This window comes from Chinchilla lanigera, unplaced genomic scaffold (assembly GCF_000276665.1).
Source record: "Chinchilla lanigera isolate Chin_1 unplaced genomic scaffold, ChiLan1.0 scaffold00009, whole genome shotgun sequence".
NCBI lineage: Eukaryota > Metazoa > Chordata > Mammalia > Rodentia > Chinchillidae > Chinchilla > Chinchilla lanigera.
Genome location: NW_004955410.1, coordinates 7,363,302 through 7,385,538, shown reverse-complemented (window position 1 = coordinate 7,385,538; position 22,237 = coordinate 7,363,302). Strand labels below are relative to the sequence as shown.

Below are 22,237 nucleotides of genomic sequence, written 5' to 3'. Positions count from 1 at the left end.
AGGTAAAATAAGGAAAACAGAAAGTGATATTAATGTTAATATTTAATAAAAGCAAAATGTTCTTGTTTAGAGGACAGTGTACCAAATGTATTGAACTTATCCTATATAATTAGTTATCTCACTGTCAAAGCAGTGAGCAACTACTAAAGAAATAAAGGCATGAAAGTGTTTTTCTTAGAAATGTTATCCTTTGAAGTCCTATAGTGGGTACTGCTAAAGTAAACCTTTTGTAAGATGCAAATCACATTTCCTTAAACTTTTTAGTAATTATAACTAAAAATTTGACTTCATTCTCTGAGCACTTTGGCCAGAATTGAAAAATAAATGCGTAACAAACTTTACCGCTGAGAAAACAACGGACAGAGTTGTAGCCGTCTTTACAAACTGTACAGTGTCTGACAAAGGGTTAATACTCCAGAAAATATAAGAAACTCAGCAGCAAAAAACCACAGATAATCCAGTAAAACAGTGGCCAGTAGACCTAAGCCAGACTTTCTAAAAAGAACGCATACAGATGGTGAACAGACATGAAAAAATGTCCAACATCACTAACCAGGGAAGTGCAATCAAACCCACGGTGAGATAGCACCTCGCTCCAGTAGGAATGGCTCTCAGCAGAGAGTCTGAAGACGAGGCTGGCACGGGTTAGAGAACAGGGAGCGCGCTGTGGTGGAAATGTAAGCTGTACAGTCACTGAGAAAAACAGCATGGAGATTCCTCGAAAAATAAATAGAATTACCTTCGGATCCAGCAAGCCCGCTGCTGGGTGGATATCCAAAGGAAGCGAAACTGGTGTGTCAGAGACTTCTGATCTCCCGTGTTCACTGCAGCCCTGTGCACAATAGCAGTGGAAATACCTGAGTGCTCACCACCTGATGTAGGAGAAAAGAAAATGTGGTATGAGAAATGCAGTGACATACTATTCAGCGGTAAAAAAGGTGCAGTCCTGTTATCTGTGACGTGGATGGAGCGAGCGATTATTTTGTTAAGTGAAGTCAGGCACAGAAAGATAGTAGAGCACCACAAGGTCTCACCCATGCAGAATCTAAACAGAGCTGATCTCTTGGAGGTTGAGAGCAGAGTGGCAGCTGCCAGAGGCTGTTGGGAGCAGGCCTGGGAGAGCTGGGGAAAGGTTGGTGGGCGGCACCAGCGTGCAGTCAGACAGGAGCAAGGTACTCCAGCATACTGTGCTTCCATAGGAATGTGCTGTGGACTTCAGAGCTAGCAGGAAGGGTTTATGATGTTTTCATTCCAAAGAAATGATCAGTATTTGATGAAACATGTGCATCCTGATTTGGATATTATGATAAATACATTCTGGTACCTATTTATATGGTACCCATAAATACATGCAATTAAAAGTAAATGCATGCTTTTTCATCTTTAGTACTTATTAAACTTTTAAAACTTCAACAAAATGTTTATGAAGTGGCCAGGAGGGAAAAGGGGGTGGGGGAAGTGAGTAACATTTCCGGCAAGTGAGACTGAAGTTTAGGTCCTTGTCAGAATCTCAGTATCACAGCAGCTCCGTGCCCACTGAGCAAAGGAAGTCTAGGTCACCAAACAGAAGGACTCTGTGAACTTGACAGCCCTCTTCATTTTTTACCACAACATTGTCCGTGCAATTAGAGATTTATTAGAAAATAGGCAGCTTTGTACTATTTGAGTCATTGCGTTGTGGCAGTGATTAAATGTGCATTCAAAAAAAAGTATGTCATTTTTATTCTTGCAGGTTAATTATATTTGTACTGTTCATTTCCCCCTTCTAGTTTGTGTATAAATGAAGAGTTTTAAGATTTCATTCTTTCCAAAAATTTAGTTTTCATTTTTTTGTTCACTTAAGTTTTGTGATGGTTCATGATTGTAACTAGTACTGGAAGCTGTGCTACTTTGTATGTATGTAGTTTACACCAAAGCAATTAAAATTTCCCAACTTAATTAAGATCATGTTTTATGAATGTTTACATCTTGCCAGTATCTTTTATGTACACTGATTTATCATTGAAAGTTTTCTTTAAATATTCTGATAGACAACTTGAAGGGGGAGTTCTATTATGGCGTGACTGTATAAGTCAAAATACATGTTTTAACAGGGTGTAGAATAGGAAATGAACTGCATATACACAAGGTCAGGTATAATATACGTGACAGGAAAACAGCATAGTTGTATAAATCACAACAATTTACCATTTCTCTAATAAGGCCTTAAAATAATTTTGCTGCGCATTGTAGGTCTGTAGTAAATCATGCCTCAGAGTCATCAGAAAGCATAGACAATAAGGTTATTTCAAGCTGATAGAGAATTAGAAAGGAAGCAAATGAAAACATTAGTTTTCAAGTTTTTGATACTAATAAAAGTGAACTTTGATTTTAATAAACCACATGAAGTCAAAATAGTGCTTCTTGTATTGAAATTTGTTTGAATATATGTATGGTTAGAATTGCCTTTCCAGATTAAAAATCTTAGGAATGATTTATAGTGCGTCAGCTACTCTAGAGTGACGCTAAGGTGGAAATGAGGTCATTGGATTTTCTGTATTCGTGAGAGTTACATTCTGTGAGGTCACCACCAACACTGAACTAGGAATACTGACCCAGTGCTGCTAGGGCAGATAATGGGTTCCTCCAAGCCCTTGGTCAGTGCTGTCAGCCACTCACTCTATACCTTTTTAAGTTATGTTTCTGTGTGAAGATACGTACTTCATATACATATAGTTGATTCTTTCCTAATGATGGTTCATGACCACCAGCACTGCAGATCATGTCTGAACAGCCTTCCTGCCTTGGGAAACACAGGACACTGAAACCCTGCTTGGGGTTATTTTCAGCAATGAGTTGCCAACAAGAAGTACAAATATGTGAAAACCGTAACCCTAAATAGACTGAGAAGAGCCCTTGTACACAGTAATGAAAGCCAAAACAAGAAGGCTGGGACTTTGGCCTCAGCTGGGATTTTTCCCCCCTACACTGCTCATTTCTTCCAGTGAGGACAAAAGCACTGAGCATATGGGTTTAAGGGTATGAATGATGGTGAGTGAATTTCCGCATACAGAATCCAGGGGTATGATGTTCAACTACAGTAAAATCATTATTGCTGTATCTATCTTCAGCTCTGACTTTCCATTTTTATTGTGTATCTTTGAATGATTTGAACCTTTCAGGTGAGTAGAGTATATGCAGGAGTTCAGAGGTCAGTCATCTTGATTTTAGTGTGCAGTCTTGGTTTAGACATCTTGTTAATTCTGATGAATTGCTACCCCCTTGTTTGTTTTAGATGCCAGCAGTTCTTAATGTGATTTTAACTTTAGGGGATCACCTCTCCTGTGATCAGGACCAAAGAAAAGGTTTACTGCCCAGTGTCTTGTCTTAATGGAACGAATAGTTTGAAAGTCATCTCAACCCTTGAGACATCTTGGCGTTTGAAGAGTTCAGCCTAAGCTCTTCAGATTTCAACATACTAGTCTTAAGTAATTTGTAATTTTTGTTTGTTTGTTTTGAGACGGGGTCTTGCTATGTAGTGCAGGCTGGCTTTGACATAGCTTGTGTAGCCCAGGCTGGCCCTCAAACTCACGGCACTCCTCCTGCCTCAGCCTCCTGAATGCTGGGTTTCAGGCGTGCAGCACTACACCTGGCTTGTAATTGCTTTTTCCAATAGCTTTTTTTCTGCTACATTTGACTGCCGTCCCTACTCCCCCCTGTACTGATGGCAGAAATTTAATCTTAGTCCATGTTCAGTGGTTTCAATTTAAATGGATTCAGTTCACAGAAGCACGTTGCCTGCCTGCTGCTCCTGGTCAGCATATCCCAGTTCTGAAGTGAAGAGGTGACACTGTGGTCTGGGCAGTGCTGGCACTGGACAGCGACGACTCTTAAGATCACAGCACATCATTTTCTCTGGGGCCGCATGCTAGCTTCTGCTGAGAAGGCGGACTCTGGGTTGGTCCTCAGGGCTAAGATCTATGCTTTCCTGCAACCACACACCCTCCCGGCATCCAGCTGAGGCCCTGCATAGCCTCTGTGCCCTGCAGGTGCCAGTCTGGGGCCACAGCTAGAGCCAGACCGTAGGGCTGTAGACCCAGATTTGTTTGCCGTGACGGTAGTCTTTGTATTACAGTGTTGCTGTTGTTAGTCATAAACAGGCTCGCATGTTACACACATCTCTAAACCTGTCTTGAAAAAAATTCATCACAGTGCAAAATTCATCACAGTGCCGTAATTCTGTTCCATTTATAACAGATATACAGTGTGTCTAGTGTTTTTCTTAAAGATTTTATTTTAAATTGAAATCTTTAAAAGTTGATTGTCTTCTGCTATTCTGGACCAAAAGAATATATATGTAGAATTTCAATTCTACTCTTAATATATTACAGGGCTTAAGGAATAAACCAAAGAAAACAGCACACGTGAAGCCAGATCTCATAGACGTTGATCTGGTAAGAGGTGAGTACTGGATAAATAAGCTTATAATACAAGTAGATATTGAACATAAGGAAAAGTCAGAATAGGTTAGGAAAGTATGAGCCTAATGAGGACAAGCGTCCTAGAAAAAAGAGAGAATAGGTCATTTGAATACTATTGAGGACTCATCCTCCCACTAAAGATCACTCCCAGAAATAAGTATAAAAAAATAGCCATTCGTGCTTACTTGGCAAACTACAGAACTTTGTTGCAGAAATTAAAAGCATTTTGTTAAGAAAATAGTAATTCTTTACTGGAATGAACATTTGAATACTGTCCTGTATTCAAAACATGGGACAATAAAATATGTGAGAGAAGTTCTACATCATTTTAATTCATCTTTTTCCAAGTATCTGAGTTACTGTGCTAGAAAGGAGAATGTGTTTTAAAGTGGTTACTACTCCAAATTGGATGTTCATACTCTTAGCACAGAAATAAGAAAGTTACATGGTGTCCTTGTTTTTTAAGCATTGAAATGTTTTCTGTAGGGAAGTTAGAAAAAAGTAAATGTTATCTGTCATTGTATTTTACTTATTTCTCAGGGTCTGCATTCGCTAAGGCAAAGCCTGAAAGCCCATGGACTTCTCTGACTAGAAAAGGGATTGTTCGAGTTGTATTTTTCCCCTTTTTTTTCCGGTGGTGGTTACAAGTCACATCGAGAGTCATCTTTTTCTGGCTCCTAGTTCTTTATCTTCTTCAAGGTATAATGAAGTGGTGCAAATGCACTTTACTTTTCACTTTCAGGATATTATATATTTTGGGTTACTAGGGCTTGTTCTAAATAACATACTAACTGCTACCAAGTGTGAAGTGAGTGTATGTTAGAAGCAAAACTAGTTTGGTATTAAAAATGTTTGAGAGGACAAAGCAGGTACTTTTCAGTATAATTTACAAAAAGTTAAATCTATGGATGGCTAAAGAAAAATGAGAATTCAAAATGCATCTACCCCGCCCACACATGCCTTTTTTTTTTTTTTTCCAAAGCAACCTGTGCAGGATTGTTTTTCTTGCCTAGCACATTTATTTTTCTGCAGCTTATTCCACTGTGACCTTGCGACCCTCCTTCTGTATTAAAACATTATCTATCATCCACTCTTCTAGTCATCTTCTCAGATTCTTGTTTAATTCTCCCAACACCCCCTTGACAGATGGACCTGTACTAGTATTATGCCTGCCTCGTAGACATGGACCTGAATGGTTTAAGGATCCAAAGGCAGCGGTCACCCAGTCTGGTGGAGGCTGGACTCAAGCGTAGGCATTGTGACCCCGGAGCCGCCCGTTGATGCAGCAGTAGACAGCGTGTGTGTAGAGCGTTTGGAGACTGAAGGAGAAGCAACTCCTATGAGCCTCTCACACTAACAGAGCAGTTATTTTCATTTGGTTGAAGCCTTTCTTTGTACTGTTTCTTTTTTTAAGCATGGTTTCAATCCTGAATGATTATTTACGTGTTTTTATCAGTAGACTGTGTAAGAGATATCTTTTAAGTAAATGAAAATAAAGTAGAAATTACAAGTTTTATTTAAAGTTGATTTTTCAGCTGGGCGTGGTGGCACACACCTCTAATCCCAGCACTCGGGATGCTGAGGCAGGACAAGGCCAGCCTGGACTACATAGTGAGTTCAGGGGCAGCCTTAACTATACAGTGAGACCCTGTCTCAAAAAAAGAAAAAAAAATGTTGATTTTTTTCTAAGCCAGGGCACATCTTACATCTGCAAAAAGGAGTGGACAGTGAGGATTTTGTGGTTAATGTTAGACTCTGTTGCTTGTGTGGTATTTTTTGTTTTTAGTGCTAGAGATAAAACTCAGGGCCTTGCATATGCTCAGCAGGTGGCCTACTACTGAGCTAGACCTCAGCCCTGTTTTTTCGTGTGATTATAGATACATGTTCATGAAAGAAAGAAATGACAAATTTAGAAAAAGCCAAAGAAAGATAAAATATCTTCCCATAATCTTCCCTTTTGATCTACTTTGTAACATTTATACGTGGTTGAGATGTTTTTATATAAACAATGCTATATGATTTTTGCATAATGTCCTAACAAGTTTCAGGGTCTTTATACATCATTTAAAATTGCTAGAAAATATTATGCATCAATATTAGACATTTAAGCTTCTTTTGCTATTATAGTTAGTGCTTAAGTAAACATTTGTTCATGAAGCTATCTTATATTTTCAATTGTGGATTCTTAGAATTCATAAAATTAAATGTCTTACCAACTTTCTAGCCATTTTTTAAAATGTATCTTTTTGTTGTTAGTAACATATTACATGAAAATTCTTCCAGTTTTGTATTATCTGATACTTCGTAGGTATAGTTATAATTTTTATCAAGTTAAATTTTCATTAAAGTAAATAATGAATCTAATTTATTAAACTTTGTTGTTTTGGTTTTCTGAGACAGGGTCTCCCTATGTAGTTCAGGCTGGTCTTGAACTCACTGTGTAGCCCCGGCTGACCTCAAACTGGTGACAGTCCTCCTGCCTCTGCCTCCTGAGCGCTGGGATTACATGTGTGTGCCACCATGCACCGTCTTAAAGGAAATCATATACATCATATTTTATCCTGACTCCAATAATAGGCCTTTCTTTAAAATATGCTACCATAGTACAATGATCATACTTACGAAAATGAACAGAAACCTCCTAATATTCTAATTTTCCACTTTTTCCAAAACAAAATTAGATTCTTCTAAGTTGTGGATTCAGGCTTGGTGAGGTCTCACTTCCTCTCCATTGACTGCACTGTCCTGTGCTGGTCACATTCTAGCTTAGCTCTTTTTGGGTGACAGCTGAAGTGGCTCCTGAAAATTTCATGTTTCTACAGCCTTAGCATTTCTGACTTAAGAGCACAGCCTGCTGTCAGAGCCACCCTTGAATTGTATGCATCTTATTTTCATTGCAGTGTTGAGAAGTTCTGACTGGCCCTGCATGGGTTACGTGTCTGTGTTTTTATTTTTATGCCCAGAATTACTAAAACTGTGGCAAACCTAGATTACATGCCCATGCCTGGTGGGTCGGGAGTAGACTTTCATTGACTGATGAAGGCAGGAAGCTCCCAAAAAGTATAGAGATTTTATGTCCAGAAAGTCTGAGGTATGTCCACATGGTAATGGTTACCACTGATGGATGTGCAGTGCCCAAGTGAATTTATGCTTTTTAACTTGACTGCGTAGTCCCATGGACCCCTGTTGACAAACTTTTTGTTAGGTTCTTTGAACACTATCATAGACTTTCTTGGTTTTTTTTTTTTAGAATTTTTTTTTTGTGTGTGTGGTACTGGGGATCAAACTCACGACCTTGAGCTTGCCAGGCAGGTGCTTATACCACTGAGCTATATCCTTAGCCCTACTTCCTTGTTTTTAAAACAGAGTAATAAATGTACTTAAGGTTAGTATGCTTCTTTTCATTGTGATGTAACCTGAAGCCCCGTTAAATCTGTATGCATCTAATTTTTACTGCACTGGTGAGGTGTGAACTTCAGGGACTACACTGAGTGCCCTCTTGTTCTGAGAGTGTGTTACTAAATTCCACTGTTAAGCCATGGTAAACAAGATGTAACATAGACATTTTAAACTTGTTTAAATTTAGAAGGAGTCTAGCAAGAAGTAAGAACAGTGTAAAGAATACCTGTGCATTCCATAATTAAATGTGTGTCCTTTCCCTCTTGTAGTGGCCGCAGTAGTGTTGTTCTGCTCCACTTCCAGCACACACAGCATACCTCTGACCGAAGTGGTTGGGCCCATATGGCTGATGCTGCTCTTGGGAACGGTGCACTGTCAGATTGTTTCCACAAGAACACCCAAGCCGCCTCTGAGCACGAGCGGTAAAAGAAGAAGGTACTGTGCTGTCTGGTAGACAGGGACCTTTTTGTCGATGTCTGTGATTTCAATCCAGGATTGTTCTCGACTGCTCTTACCTTTGTGCAATAAAATGTGGTCTGGTAAAGTTGTCCTTTCAAATCAAATAAAGCATTGAGCCCCAGAATCAGTCACCACCCCCTGCCCCCACCCAGACTTGCTTCAAGGCCGTTTTTAGCCCACATGCATGTGTGTCTGTTTTTGTTTCGAAACTCATTTCTGGTGACCTAAGACTGGTGTTAGGAATATATGTTAGCTGGCATGGCTAGGCTTCCTTTTTCTGCTCACAGCATTTTATATTTCTGTGATGCCTCAGCAAAAATACAAACCAAGAAAAATTCTAGCTGTCTTTATTGAATGCTGTTGCAGGCATTTTAATGCCCATTGATTAAGTAAATATAGCAATTCTCACTGGGTATTAAGCACAGTGGTATTCTGCTTGAAGGGTCTTTTGGAGCAATTCCTTGTTTGAATGTCATTGCTATGAGCTTGTGACAGTTTTTGGGTGTTGAGATTTCTTTTTTTTTTTTTATCTTAAAGAGTAAAACAAGGATAACATAATAATAGGGGGGACTTAGCATATTACAGACAAAATGGTAGGAAATTATCAATGGTTATCGTTTTACATATTATTATCTACAAAATAGTTTCTCAGGAAAACAAATAGACAAATAATAGTGCGTTAGAGACAAAAGAGGTAGGAGATTATCAAGAGTTGTTGTGCTATACTTTGGTATCTTCAAAGTGGCTTCTAAAGAAAATAAATAGAGCTATACATGAGTGACCTATTGAAAAATCATTAACTATTCTCAATGGTTGTTGTAGGAAACACATAATAATAAACATACATCCATTTATGAAATAGGATAGGAACATTACAAACTTTACACAGTTATGGATAGATTAGTAGGAAGATATCAATGGCTGCTGTAATATGTGGTGGTATCTTCAAAGTGGTTTCTCAGGAAGACAGAGATATGCAAGAAGGATCTAACAAGTAGTTACAGCCTAAGGGTTGTCAAAAATAGCGTATTACCTCCTCACCAGTGACTCGTTTCACTGAGGTGTGACGGCTGGAAGGAAGGCCAAGATTGAAAAGAAGGACCGAGAGACTTGCACCTGTGTCTAGCAACAGGCTGTTTTCTTGTTCCTCCATAGTCATGATTACCCAGGGCTCCTCGATGGAGATGACGGTCTGGCCAGAGGGAAAAGGCAGACCATGCCCCAAGCCCTCTCATTCTGTTGGACTAACTGGTAGCATGGGTCTGAGCTCTGGGGCCTCCACCTCAGAGGGCAGACCGATCTCCAGTGGTCTCCTTTGCATCCAGGGCATGGCCCGTGGGGCCTCTTAGGGCAGTTCCTCTTGAGGTGGCCTGGCTTTTAACAGTGGTAGCAGATGAATGCAGTTGTCGAGTTCTTCTTGGAGCCCTGGGAATCAGACCTGGGATCTGTTTCTCTTAATGGTGCAGCAAAAGCAGCTTCGGTGTTGAGATTTAAACCCATCTCATTTTTAAAAGATAATACCTGCTTTAGATAAATTGTTTTGTTGGTTAGTTAGATTATAATTCTTCGCAATCTAAATTTTCTTCTTTCTTCATCTGCAGATAAGTGTTATTCAAATAGGGAAGAAGTGCTTTGTAAATAATCTGTCCCGAGTGATCCTTACAACTTTCTCTCCACTGACTTGTCAGGATGAGCCAGGAACCATACCTTAACATTTAGAGAAACTGGTATCTAGAAGTGAATATTAGTATGATGTTTGGATGATGTTTTATCCAGTAAATTTGAATTTTATTATGTAATACAGTTCCTGTGTTTATGTTTTTCATAGTTTTGAATGTTCTGCCATACCAAGAAAATTTTAAACCTACCTGCCACTCTTAATCTCTTCTGATAAAGGAAACTGAGGAAAGCAGCTCACTTGGAAGTGCACAGGGAAGGAGATGGTTCTAGTACCACAGACAACACACAGGAGGGGGCCGTCCAGAGCCACAGCCCAAGCAGCTCTTCCGGTGTCGGTGCTGTCTTCAGGGGTCTCTGGCGTGCTGCGTTCTTCTTATCACGGTTTGTATGCATTCAAGGTTTTCAGTGGCCTGGAGACACACTGTCCCTTTGAGACAATGAGTATTAATGACTGCAAGTGTAACAGCTTCATTGTCATTTTATTTTGACACGATAGTGCTATAGGTAGTGAAAAAATAGAGACTATGAAGTTTACTTTGGGTTGTGTAAACGGAACTACTTGAGAATGAATATATAATAGCAAAGTATATTTAATTAGGATTTCTTGATTTTGGTTTCTGTGAGCACTTTAGATTAAAATTGGCTTTCATATGTCATGTGAGTTTCATGAAATTTTTTCTTTTCAATGCCTGTCTCTGTTACCCAAAATTATCCAATTAATTATAAATGTCTCAAGTTCATCCTTCTTTATGGTAGAGTAACACTCCATTGTATTAAAAAAGAAAACACATCTTCTTCATCATTCATCATTTGATGGGCATTTGGGCTGCTTCCAAGATTGGCCGTTACAAACTGTGCCACTGTAAACATAGATGTGCAAATACTTCTGTGGTATGATGCTTTTAATTCTTCCAGGAAGATACCAAGAAGGGGAATAGCTGGGTCAAATGGGACCTCCAATCCTAGTTTTTGAAGAATTTCCACACTGATTTCCACAGCGGTTATACCAACAATGGAGAAGTGTTCCTTTTGCTCCACAGCCCTGCCAGCATTTGTTACTGGTTGATTTCCTGATGATAGCCATTCTTTCTCCAGTGAGATGGAATCTCAGTGTTGTTTTAATTTGCATCTTGACTGACCAGTGATTAGACTGACCACTGAACATTTTTTCATGTATTTATTTACCATTTGTACTTCTTTGTCTGAGAAGTATCTCTTCATTTCAGATGTCCATTTTTGGATTGGGCTTTTAAATTTAGGGAGTCTGAGTTTTTGTAGTTCCTTATATATTCTAGATATCAGTCCTTTGTCTAAGGGACAGCTGGCAAAATTTTTTCCCATGCTGTGGATGGTCTCTTCACTCTGTTGATGGTTTCTCTTGCTGTGCAAAAGCTTTTAATAAGTTGAGATCCCAGTTGTTAATTCTTTGTGATAGTTCCTGTGCAGACAGAGTTTTGTTCATAAAGTCTTTGCCCACACCAGTGTCTTCAAGAGTTCTACCTGTTCTCTTTTCCAGCAGATTTAGTGTTTCTGTTTTAATGGTTAGACCTTTAATCTATTTTGTTAGTTTAGTACATGGTGAAAGATATGGGTCTACTTTTAATATTTGGCCTGTGAAAAGCCAGCTTTTCCGGCATTAAAGAGGCTATCTTTCCTGCAGTGAAGGTGTTTGCCTCCTTTGTCAAAGATAGGGAGGCTGAATGTATCTTGAGTTGTTTCTGTATCTTCTAATCTGTTCCATTGATCCTTGGGTCTGTTTTTTTGCCAGTACCATGCTATTTTTGTCACAGTAGCTTTGTAATATAATTTCAAGTCAAGGATTGTAATGCCCCCTGCCTTGCCTTTGCTGCCCAGAATTGTTTTTGCTATTCTAGGTTTCCTCTGGTTCCAAATGAATTTTAGGATTGTTTTCTCTAATTCTGTGAGATAACAAAGCATTATTATTTACATGAATATAATTTGTACTGTAGTGAAAATTTATTTTTGTACACTGAACTTTTTATATAGTCTGTACCACCAAGGAAGATTTATCAAATAAGAAAATAAAAAACAGCAAACATTAAAAATAAACCTAACCTAGTTGTGTAGCATCACCATAATTATTATTATTATTGTGAGTCAAATATTTATTTAGAACATGTGAAGGTTATGTTACTAGTTTTCACATGCGTATATTTGAAAAAGGTTAAAATGCTATGATCAAAATATTGAGTATAACTGATGAGAAGTGCTAAATTGATAAATCAGGAAAAGGGATACTACAGATGACTGGTTTCAGCCACTTTGGTAACTGTTTCACTGTTATTGTTTTGTTAATTTATGGTTGTGCTCTTATCATAAAATTTATCATGGTTGTGCTCTTATCATAAAATTTATCATGTATTGTACAGGTAAGCAATTATCTCCTGGACATATTTTCAGTGGTTACAATTTTTAGAAAAATTTTCCAAAGTGTTAATAGTTAAAAATAACATGACATTGATCGAGTTGAAATTTCCTTTATTCCAGTTACCTGTTCTTCCCTGATGCCACGTGCTCTTTTGTTTGACCTGCATTGGCTTCCGCCTCTCTGTTTCTCTCCCTGCCGAGCCTTCTTTACTAACATAGCTGACCTTTCTGACATTAAGATGTAATAGATTAATCACTGCAAAGTCGGTTTCTTAAACATGCACTACTTTCAGATAAGCAGTTATAAATAGCGTATAAATAGCACATATTTTATTTATAGGGACTCTTTGGTATTTATAACTGATACTATATTATGCGCAATATTCAGAAGCCCTCTAACAGCACTAGGTTGGTGCTTCTGAGAGTTAACTATGTTTCTCTAGTCAAATGAGATCTAGCTTTTAGGTTTCTTTCTGTTGGTCTATAGCGTAACCATATCGTGACCAACTTCTGGGTTTATTCCTTTAATCATCACAACTGCATGTCTAAATATTTTTAAAAATAATCTAGTTTTAACTGTTTCATTTGTGAGGTAGCTTGCTGGCATATGAGTGAGTTTGTTTTAAATACTATATACCAAAGATCTCAGGAGAAATGTTAATTTTAAGAAGTCTTGATTGGTGAAGAAGAGCTTAAACTGAAATGTTCACTGAGACTTAATAAAATTGTTTCTGGTAATACATTAAAAAGCTGGTTATTTCCGTGAAGATATCATAGTTAACATAAGTGGGAAAATGAATAGCCACACAAGCGTCTAAGCTTTGTGTATGCTTTCTTTTTTTTTTTTTTTTTTTTGGTTTTTTTCTCCGGTACCAGGAACCAAACTCACGACCTTGCGCTTGCCAGGCAGGCGCTTTTGCCGCTGAGCTAAATCCTCAGCCCCTGTGTATGCTTTCTTGATGGTTTTTAAGGATACGATGAAAATTACTATTTTAAATCCTTTATTTACACATTGGAAAGGTGCTTTTTGTCATCTCAGTATATTTCATTCTTAAGATAGAACTATTTTAGAAATAAGGCATAGTATTTCTCATTTGAAAACTTAGGAGTTACTATAAAAAGTACTTTTATGAACATAAAAAAACAAAGGCCAAGAAAGTACCAGTTTTAAAAGATACAAAAATCTTTCATAGTTCCCAAGATTTAGTACTTTAATTTTGATGGATTGTTAACTTTGATTAGCATATTTATAGTTTATAATTGATTGGATAGGATAATTACTTATAGATTATCTGTGCAGCATACTATCTATTTCAGAATTCAGATTGATTCTATTTTCTTTCATGTCCTTAAGATTTATTTAACCGTCATAATATTGCTCAAAAACAGACCAGCAAACAAGAATTACGCTCTTTTTTTTTTTGAGTGCAGAACATAACTTAGGTAAATTGACTTGTGAATGAGCGACACACACCAGAATAATACCAGAGCAGCGTTAGTGCACATGCCTGACTGACCTACTTCGAAGGTTTCTGCACTGGCCGGGGAGTGTGTCTCAGTGGTAGAGTGCAGTTTTAATACTGTGAGTCGCGACCATGGCAGTGAAATTGCACATTGTTTCTCAGCAAATGTTTTCTATTAAAATCCAATCCACAAAAGACTGCTGCCTTGTTTTGCTTATTAGTAAAAAACAAATTAAGCATCTGTCATAGACCAAGCAGATGTTCTATCATAGCACTGAAGCTGTTTGATGAAGGAGAATCCTCTGAAATACAAAGTTAAAATGTGAACACAGTGTCCTAAGAGCAGTAAGAGGCACAGCTATCTATGCTAAGGAGAGTCAGAAAGTCCTCCTGTTTCAGGTTGTTCTAAAAATGAATTTAAACAAGGTTTGCATATGTCCTTGCAAGAAGAGTGGTTCTTGGGGACCTGGCAAAGTCATTCCATTATCAGTTTTTGAATAGAAACATAAACCAAACTCAGGAGGTTGGGCGTTTGAGGGTGACGGGTGAACTTAGAGTTGAGGGTGTGTGCAGCGTTGAGGAGCATCACAGCCTGCTGAATGCTATTTCTGCATGGCTGGGGGGCCTCAAAACCCTTCACCCTCAGCACAGAGTGATGTTGGGAAAGCTCCTGGTTGCCCTTACAGGCTGCCGAAATCTTTTTTTCTAAGAATCATTGAATGATAGAAAATATATGAGAAATCCCAATGTTCATTTCTTTCTAACGTGCATAGAATTGTAGTGATTCTCAAAGTGACAAAAGTAAATCTATAATTTACTTTACAATATTCTGAAAAGTCTCTTAGAAACCACAGGTTTTTCTGGTGGTGGTAAGTGCCACATTTCCTTGGTTTGTGCCAGAATTATATGTGATCCACATGAAAGCAGAAGTGTGAGAGACCTGTCTTCTGATTCTCTCGTTATCGTTGTGCTTGACCTGGTAAGCTTCCAAAGTCCAGGTGTGATGTCATAATACAACCAATAAAATTGGTGGCCGTCGCTATCACGTTTGTAATTTACGAAAGGCTTGGTTTGGCATTGACTTCATCTTCATTTCTTCTTGTAACACCGGAATCACTTAATAGCTGTAGAGCGAGGAGAAGTGAGAGGCTTCACCTCTTCCGCCAGTCTCCTTAGCTGCTCCGACTGTCTGCGTTCTTTCCGTGTTTCCCCCTCGACACACCAAGAGTCCTCCCTGCACAAGCACCTGTCCCACCCTCACTGTTGTGTCATGCCACCTGCCTCGGGTCAGCAACCTCTCCCACTTCCTGCTCAGGAACAGAGGTGGCTTTCTGTTCTCCACCCGTGGTGCCCTGTGTCCCCGCCCAGCACACTTTAGTCCCCTTGCAGCCCGTGGCGCTCCTGTCCAGAGCTGGGGACGAGGGTTCTTCCCTCGCTAGGCGGCCTCTGTTCCCAGGGGTGCGCAGTGCAGGTCTAGGAGACAGGGCCTCTGCAATGGAGTAAGCAGAAGCAGTATAGAGAGGGGTGTCGCCCTTCCCTGCCCACATTCCTGTGAGAACATTGTTTTATTAAGAAAAGTATTATAGGGCCAGGGACACAGATCAGTGGCACAAGCACCTGCCTGGCAAGTGCAAGGTCCTGAGTTTGATTCCTGGTACCAAGAAAAAAAGAAAAGCATTATAGACATTAAGTGCAAATATCAGAAGGCAGATTTTTCTATGTGTTGGTAATGCTAAAAAGCACTATTTGTTTCAATACTATAGTACTTTAATCCCAGGTCCCAATTTCTTTCTATATTTCAGTCTTCCCCCTCCCCCTCTGCTCTCAGCCTCGTCTAATTTTCATGAACCTTCTCTGCATAAATATCTTTCCTTACCTTTGAGTTTCTGACATTTTCAAGATAACAGGCAACTTCACTCGTGGCTTCTTTCCTCCCGCATGTGCCCGTGCACAGCGGTAAAGGCAGAGGGGAAAGGGGACAGTTAATAAAGCGGAGTCTTCGTTATTCTCATCTTTAAGCAAAGACGGTCACATGTTTCCTTGTGCCTGTTATTTTCTGTTTTCGTCATTCTCTGCTGTAATCCATTTTGTTCCCTTCCTCTGCCCCTCTCAAATGGTTATTATTCGGCTCATTGTTCGCATGGTCTCCCCGTTCCTCTGAGAATCATATAGGAAGGAAAGTCAGGAGATCAGACTTCCGAGTCTTGCAGCTGTGTGCAGATGTGTTCCAAATGCCTGAGAGGCCTCGGTCCTCCGGCAGGCACGTGGGAGTGTGGTCCATCTGTGCCCTTAGGGTCCCTGCAGACCAGTGGGCACTGTGTGCATGACAGACACCGTCTGTGTTTGAGCACATGTGTTACGAAACCCTAATGGGCAGCTGGAAGTAGTACGGAAAATGGAATGAACCTCACAGCAGGAGGTCTGAGTCTGGTGCCTGCTTTGCCTCTGACCGGCTCTGTGACCTTAAGTAAGTCACTTAGACCTCTTTGTCCTTCTGACTCCTGTTCTCAAAATAAGCCTCAGAATCAGGGAGTTCTCAGGCTCTGCCCACTTCTGAAATGCAGATTGCAGCACTGCTGAGTAGCTAGAGTTGAAGGCAGTGTGCATTTTTTAAACTTATTAATTCACAAGACAACATAGTCACATTTTTCTTTAGTGAAAACATATTCTAGGAAAAAATTTAGAGGGATTTATTTAAATATAGTTGCATTTAAATTATGTTTTATGGTAGATTCAGAATCTGTCTTGAACATACTTTAATTTGTGTGGGACTTACATTATGGTACCTCTGTTAACTATTCTTTTGGGTAGCATTCTTCTCATCCCCGATCATCTCTGAGGAAGACTCCAGTGATTTGCCTATTAATAAAAAACGTTTATTTCCCATATTTTATTTATTGAGAAAGATTTTATTACTATAGATAAACATCTTTAACTTTAGCCATTTAGATGTTTATACTTCATGATTTCTTTTTTTTTTTGGTTTTTTTTTTTTTTTTTGGTTTTTCTCCGGTACCGGGAACCGAACTCACGACCTTGCGCTTGCCAGGCAGGTGCTTTGCCGCTGAGTTAAATCCCCAGCCCCAAGCTTCATGATTTCTGATATCTTTTCCAGAGTACTTCAGTGGGTGAAAGAGGTTACTTATTTTTTTTATGTTCTTTAGTGTTACTTCTTCCATTATTTGAGTCTTCTTCAAAGTTTTCCTCTTTTTCATGTATTTTTTATCTTAAAAAAGGTCATACATTTCCATTATATATTAAGATGAATTTATGAGATATTTGCTTGTATATACTCATGGTAAAGCATAGATAGACTATTAAAATTAATTTAAACCACTGATTTCAACTTAATTGCTAAGGTAGTTTTTTAAAATAACACTTCAGAATGTATTATAAAATTGGCAAAATTTTGCTTCTACATTTGCTCAAAGAACTAGTGATTTTGACTAAATCAGTTGTTTAATAAACTAGAGCATGTCTTTTAGAATTGCTATTTGTAAGGCCTCAAAAAGTACAATAAGCTGAACGAAAATAAGACATGTTTTATTATGTTGCTGAAGTTATTTATTGTAAAAGAAGAGTAGCCATTAAAATCTGAGATGCAGCTACTTAAAGTAATTACCAACAGATGATAATTTCTGTCAGTAACCCAACCAAAACAAGCTAGGTCAGTATAATGTGCCTCTACATATTTTTTTTCTTTTTAGATCAACAAAAACAAAGAATTCAATAGATAAATCAACAGAGACTGACAATGGCTACGTGTCCCTTGACGGGAAGAAGACTGTTAAAAGCAGTGAAGACGGAATACAAAATCATGAACCTCAGTGTCAGACTATTGGGCCAGAAGAGACGTCCTGGATCCCAGCAGCCCCGAGGACTGTTCTCAGCAAAGTGAGTGCCCTCACGTGGTGCGATCCAAACTGCGGGGAACGCGGCCGCTGAGTGCCGGGCTGTGGAAAGGCAGGCACACAGAAACATCGCCGTGTGCCCGCACCGCCTTGCTCACCACACCGGGCGCTGGGCAACTTCTGGCTCTTCCTCACAGTCCAAGTTACTATGAGCGGTAAACGTTTTGAGTTGATTCAGGACATGGAGGCAGCCACAAAAAAGTAACTAAAGATACTCACGAAAGAAGACTTCCAGAACTGCTTCAGAAGGTGGCAAGATCAATGGGATAAGCATGTTCAAAGCGAGGGGGAATATTTTAAAGAAGATTAATGCAATGTGTCTTTTACTGGAACAAATTGTTTAAAACTTTCTTAAAACATTCACCATATTTTTGGTCACACTACATAATCCCTTACTATGATTTTAGATGTTTCAAGCCTTTAGCTGTCTGATGTGAACCTTGCATTACTATCATCACTCAACAGATAAGTTTTCAAATACGTTTTTGGTTATGTAGTACTTGCTAAAATTATAAGAGAGGAACAGGAAGATAATCAGTAAAAGTTTTGCCATGTGGAGGATTAAACCCCGGGCTTCACATATACTCAGTAAGCATTCCACCACTGAGCTACACAGCCCCAGCCCTGGAGTGCTTTGATTTCAGAATTTCTAAAACCTGAGTGTCCCCTGCAAATTGCTTTATACATCTTATCTCTCTGATATGTGCACATACGCAGCTATCATTTACCTCCTTTTGCTGTTCCATAAGCCACGGTTAAATCAGCAGTTTGACATTGTTACTGTTGTTACTGTCTGTTTAAAAAAGTGTAACTGGTTCTCAGGTTTCGACCTTCTATGAAATGCCCTCCATTCTGCTTCTGTTTTCTTCTATAGTTCTTAATTTTGTAAGTTGTTTCAGATCTTTTTATCTACTGAAATGTAGAAGGACGTACAACGAAAGGCTGGGGAGTTACTTTTGAAAGTAAAATACAGATTTTCTTCTTCTTTCTTTCGGTGATACTGAGGATTGAAACCAGGGCTTTACATAAGCTTGGGAATCACTCTTTCATTGAGCTGTGTCCCCAGCCCAGCTAAAGTATATCTTTAAGAATATAATCGCCATTTTGAGAGATGTTTGCAGGTAGTACAGATCAATTATTTGGTGGCATTTGATGATATTTCAAATGTATTTGTAACTTAAAATATTGCCATTTTGAAGCTAACAGGTCAATCAGAAATGATGGGTTTTTTTCTTGTTGATTTTTGAGACAGAGTCTCACCATGTAGTTCAGGCTGGCTTTGAACTCACTACGCAGCATGGGTTGGCCTCAGACTCGAAGCAATCCTCCTGCCTCAGCCTCTTGAGTGCTTGGATTATAGGCGTGCACCATGTCCAGCAGGAATGATTTCTGATCCTCTTTGTGTACTCCAAACTTAGGACACCCAAAGGACAATAACAAATGTCTCTGATGAAGTATCCAGCGAAGAAGGTCCTGAAACAGGATATTCACTTCGACGTCACGTGGACAGGCCTTCTGAAAGCATCCTTCGGAATAGAAAGTCACACCATTACAAGAAGCATTATCCTAACGAGGTATATATTTGACCTTGCATATGCAGCTATTTTATACATTACTAAGTATGACTTCTTTCAGTAGTTGAATATTGTTGAACTATTTCCCACCATAATCAGTACTTATTTATTTATTATTTATTTATTTTTGTCTTTTTGAGACAGGGTCTGACTATGCAGTTCAGGCTGGCCTCGAGCTCACTTTGTAGCTCAGGCTGGTCTCGAACTTGCAGTGATCCTCCTGCCTCAGCCTCGGGAGTGCTGGGATTATAGGCGTGCGTCACCCCGCCCCCCGCCCGGCAATCAGTATTTATTTTTAAATTGATTTATAGAGCAGCAGAGTGAGCTTTCTGAATTCCACACACAGTGGCAGCTGTTTGTGCACCATCGCGGTGTATCATGCACTAGCATTGCTGATTACTCTTCAGTGAGCCTGTCCCAGGGAGACAGTCTGTCAGCTCCCGTGTTCATCTTTCCCACAGGCAGAGAGGCTTTGTAAGTTCTTGTTAGTTGTTTTCTTGTTAGTTGACTTTCTTCATGTTGCTGTCATTATTTATTAAGTTCTCCATGCTGCATAGCTTTCCGTTTTTTTCTTCGAATGTTTTTCTGTGTTGATTTTTCTTTTCACATTCTATCACCTCTTGAGCTTGAAATTACTTAAACAGAAAAAGAATTTCATTCCAATTTCTTTTCAGTTTCTTTTCTAAGGACAAAGTTTTCTTACCTGGCTTCAAAGCAAATCACCTTATGTCACTGTTTTGAGCAACAGCATCTTCTCTTTTTAAAGTCTGTTACTGTTTTTTTCTTGATGCTTTGGGTTATGCTTATGAAAAAGCAAATGTAACACCGTGTGGAATAATTTCAGGGTGTACGGCAAGAGAGTCTCTCGTTCTTTGCACGTTCTCTGTGGTTGTGTCTTGGGCTGCTTTTTCTACTGTGACTGGCTTCTCGCGCCAGCTGCTCTGACAGGCAGTAACCCAGTGCATGTGCCCTGCACCCCTCCACCTGCGTCATTTCCATGTGTCTCCCAACCCCAAGCCACGCAGCCAAGCTTGTGACCGTCACACCCTTACTCCACGGGGTTACAAGTCCTTGCCACCTGAAGGAAGCTAGAGGGCTATTTAACCCCTCCCTTGTGGAATACATTATTTAGCTTTGGGTACATTTCTCACCCTGTGATCTTTGTCCTTCTTGATTGGCAGCTGTATTTGGAGCTATTGAGGTTCATGCTGGGGACGCTTCTAGAGATTGAACCCATGGCCTTTGCCCAGAGCGACATCCCCAGTGCACCCTGCGCTATTTTTTTTTTTTAGGAGGTGGGGACATGGTCTTTAAAAAGTCCCTAAGTTGCCCAGTGTATTCTCAAACTTGGGATCATTCTGTCTCTGAGTGCTGGGGTTATAACTTACAGGGTTCTTTTTTTTGTGGTACCAGGAATTGAACTCAGAACTTTGTGCTTGCCAGGCAAGGCACTGTGCCCTGGAGCTATATCCCCGGCCCTAGCTTTCCAGATTCTTAAAAGACAGAACATTGTTTTGCTAATCTTGATTTGGAAATAAATGCGTTCGTTAAATTTTTTCTAGATTTCAACCTACGTGAGGCTTATAGTTAGTTAATATATATTGGTTGATTATGACTAAAGAATATTTTAAAAGCTGCATTCAGTTCCAGAAGGTTTTACCTTTTCAAGTCAAATCAACTTTAAACAATTTTTTTTTTTTTTTTGGTTTTTTTCTGGTACCAGGATCCGAACTCACGACCTTGCACTTGCCAGGCAGGCGCTTTGCTGCTGAGCTAAATCCCCAGACCCAAACAATATTCTTCAAAAAACCGAAATAGACCTTTTTTTGAAAAATTAAGATGGAAACAGATTTGTAGTGTTGTTCTTGCTTTTTTATTTGTATTACAAATTAATCTCTCCAAATTGCTGGTTGTTGTTTTTTTTTTCTGTGAGAGTGAGACACCCTGCACCCCCACTCCCAAAAACATACTCCTTTGGGCAAGAAGAGCAAGCAACTCTAGTACCTAGAATGTGCTGTTATCTCTTTTAAAGAAAGTTCCACAAAAAGCTATGCTTCTGAAGAAATGATGGTTTCCTAGTTCCTGAAGGTTACAGGAAACTTTTGGTATGATGGAAAGCAAGGAAGCTATCAGAGACTATGATGTTTTTTTCAGATTGTCTCAGGGGCCACAGATAGAAGAGTTTAACCACAGTTTCTATTTATAAAAGCATTCCAGTGAGTAAATGAGAAAGGAACTTTAAAAATGTGTGGGGGAAGCAGTTCGTGCAAGGTGGGGTTAGAGAGCTTCCCCGAAGATAGAAGGGTCAGGAACCTGGCCTTCTGATGTCAGCCGGAGAAGGCTATTCCAGTATCCTTATAGGGCATCAGCGTTTTCAGGAAGAGCTGTCCAGCCTTCTAGGTTGGGGCGGTAGATAAACACCAGGCTGCCAAGTGCTTGACACCCAGAGCACAAGAGATGAGCTGGGGGTCTCGTCATTTCCTGCGTAGACTTTCGCCTGTTCTTCACATTTTCTAATGAGGACTGTATCTGATTGGCTGATTTCAGTCCTCGTGTGGGGCAGGTGCTGGTGGAATTACTTGGTGGTTTGGGATGCAGGAAATGTCCTGGGGAGAAGACAGCTTCTCTCATGTGTGTGTCCTGTTGGACTCCATCCTGCTTTCACTAGTATCTTTTAAATTGTACTCCCTGTTGTAGATTAGGTTTTCATCTAATGCAGGTAGTATTTGATGGGAAGCATAATAAAGAAAATGTGGACTTGGAGTCAGATCATTTAAGTGACTTGGGGAAAATAGTTTAATTTCTACGTCTTTACAGTGGAGAGAAAAGACTGGCCTTCACAGATTGCTAGGGGTAGCAACATTTTACATAACTTGACAGAAACAAGACATTTCTGTGTTCAA

The 22,237-nt window shown here is 39.5% G+C and overlaps 1 protein-coding gene across 5 annotated transcripts in view; it reads left to right on the top strand.

Moving 5' to 3' along the window:
• The window catches only part of Phtf2 (putative homeodomain transcription factor 2), a 98,277-nt gene that overhangs the window by 57,264 nt on the left and 18,776 nt on the right, over positions 1 to 22,237 (top strand). For all 5 annotated transcript variants that reach the window (XM_013510512.1, XM_005377207.2, XM_005377208.1 and 2 more), the window contains 6 exons: positions 4,371 to 4,440; positions 5,001 to 5,159; positions 8,129 to 8,294; positions 10,215 to 10,379; positions 17,557 to 17,743; positions 19,179 to 19,334. In XM_013510512.1, coding sequence (XP_013365966.1) covers positions 4,371 to 4,440; positions 5,001 to 5,159; positions 8,129 to 8,294; positions 10,215 to 10,379; positions 17,557 to 17,743; positions 19,179 to 19,334 — 903 coding nt within the window. The remainder of the gene's footprint in view (positions 1 to 4,370; positions 4,441 to 5,000; positions 5,160 to 8,128; positions 8,295 to 10,214; positions 10,380 to 17,556; positions 17,744 to 19,178; positions 19,335 to 22,237) is intronic.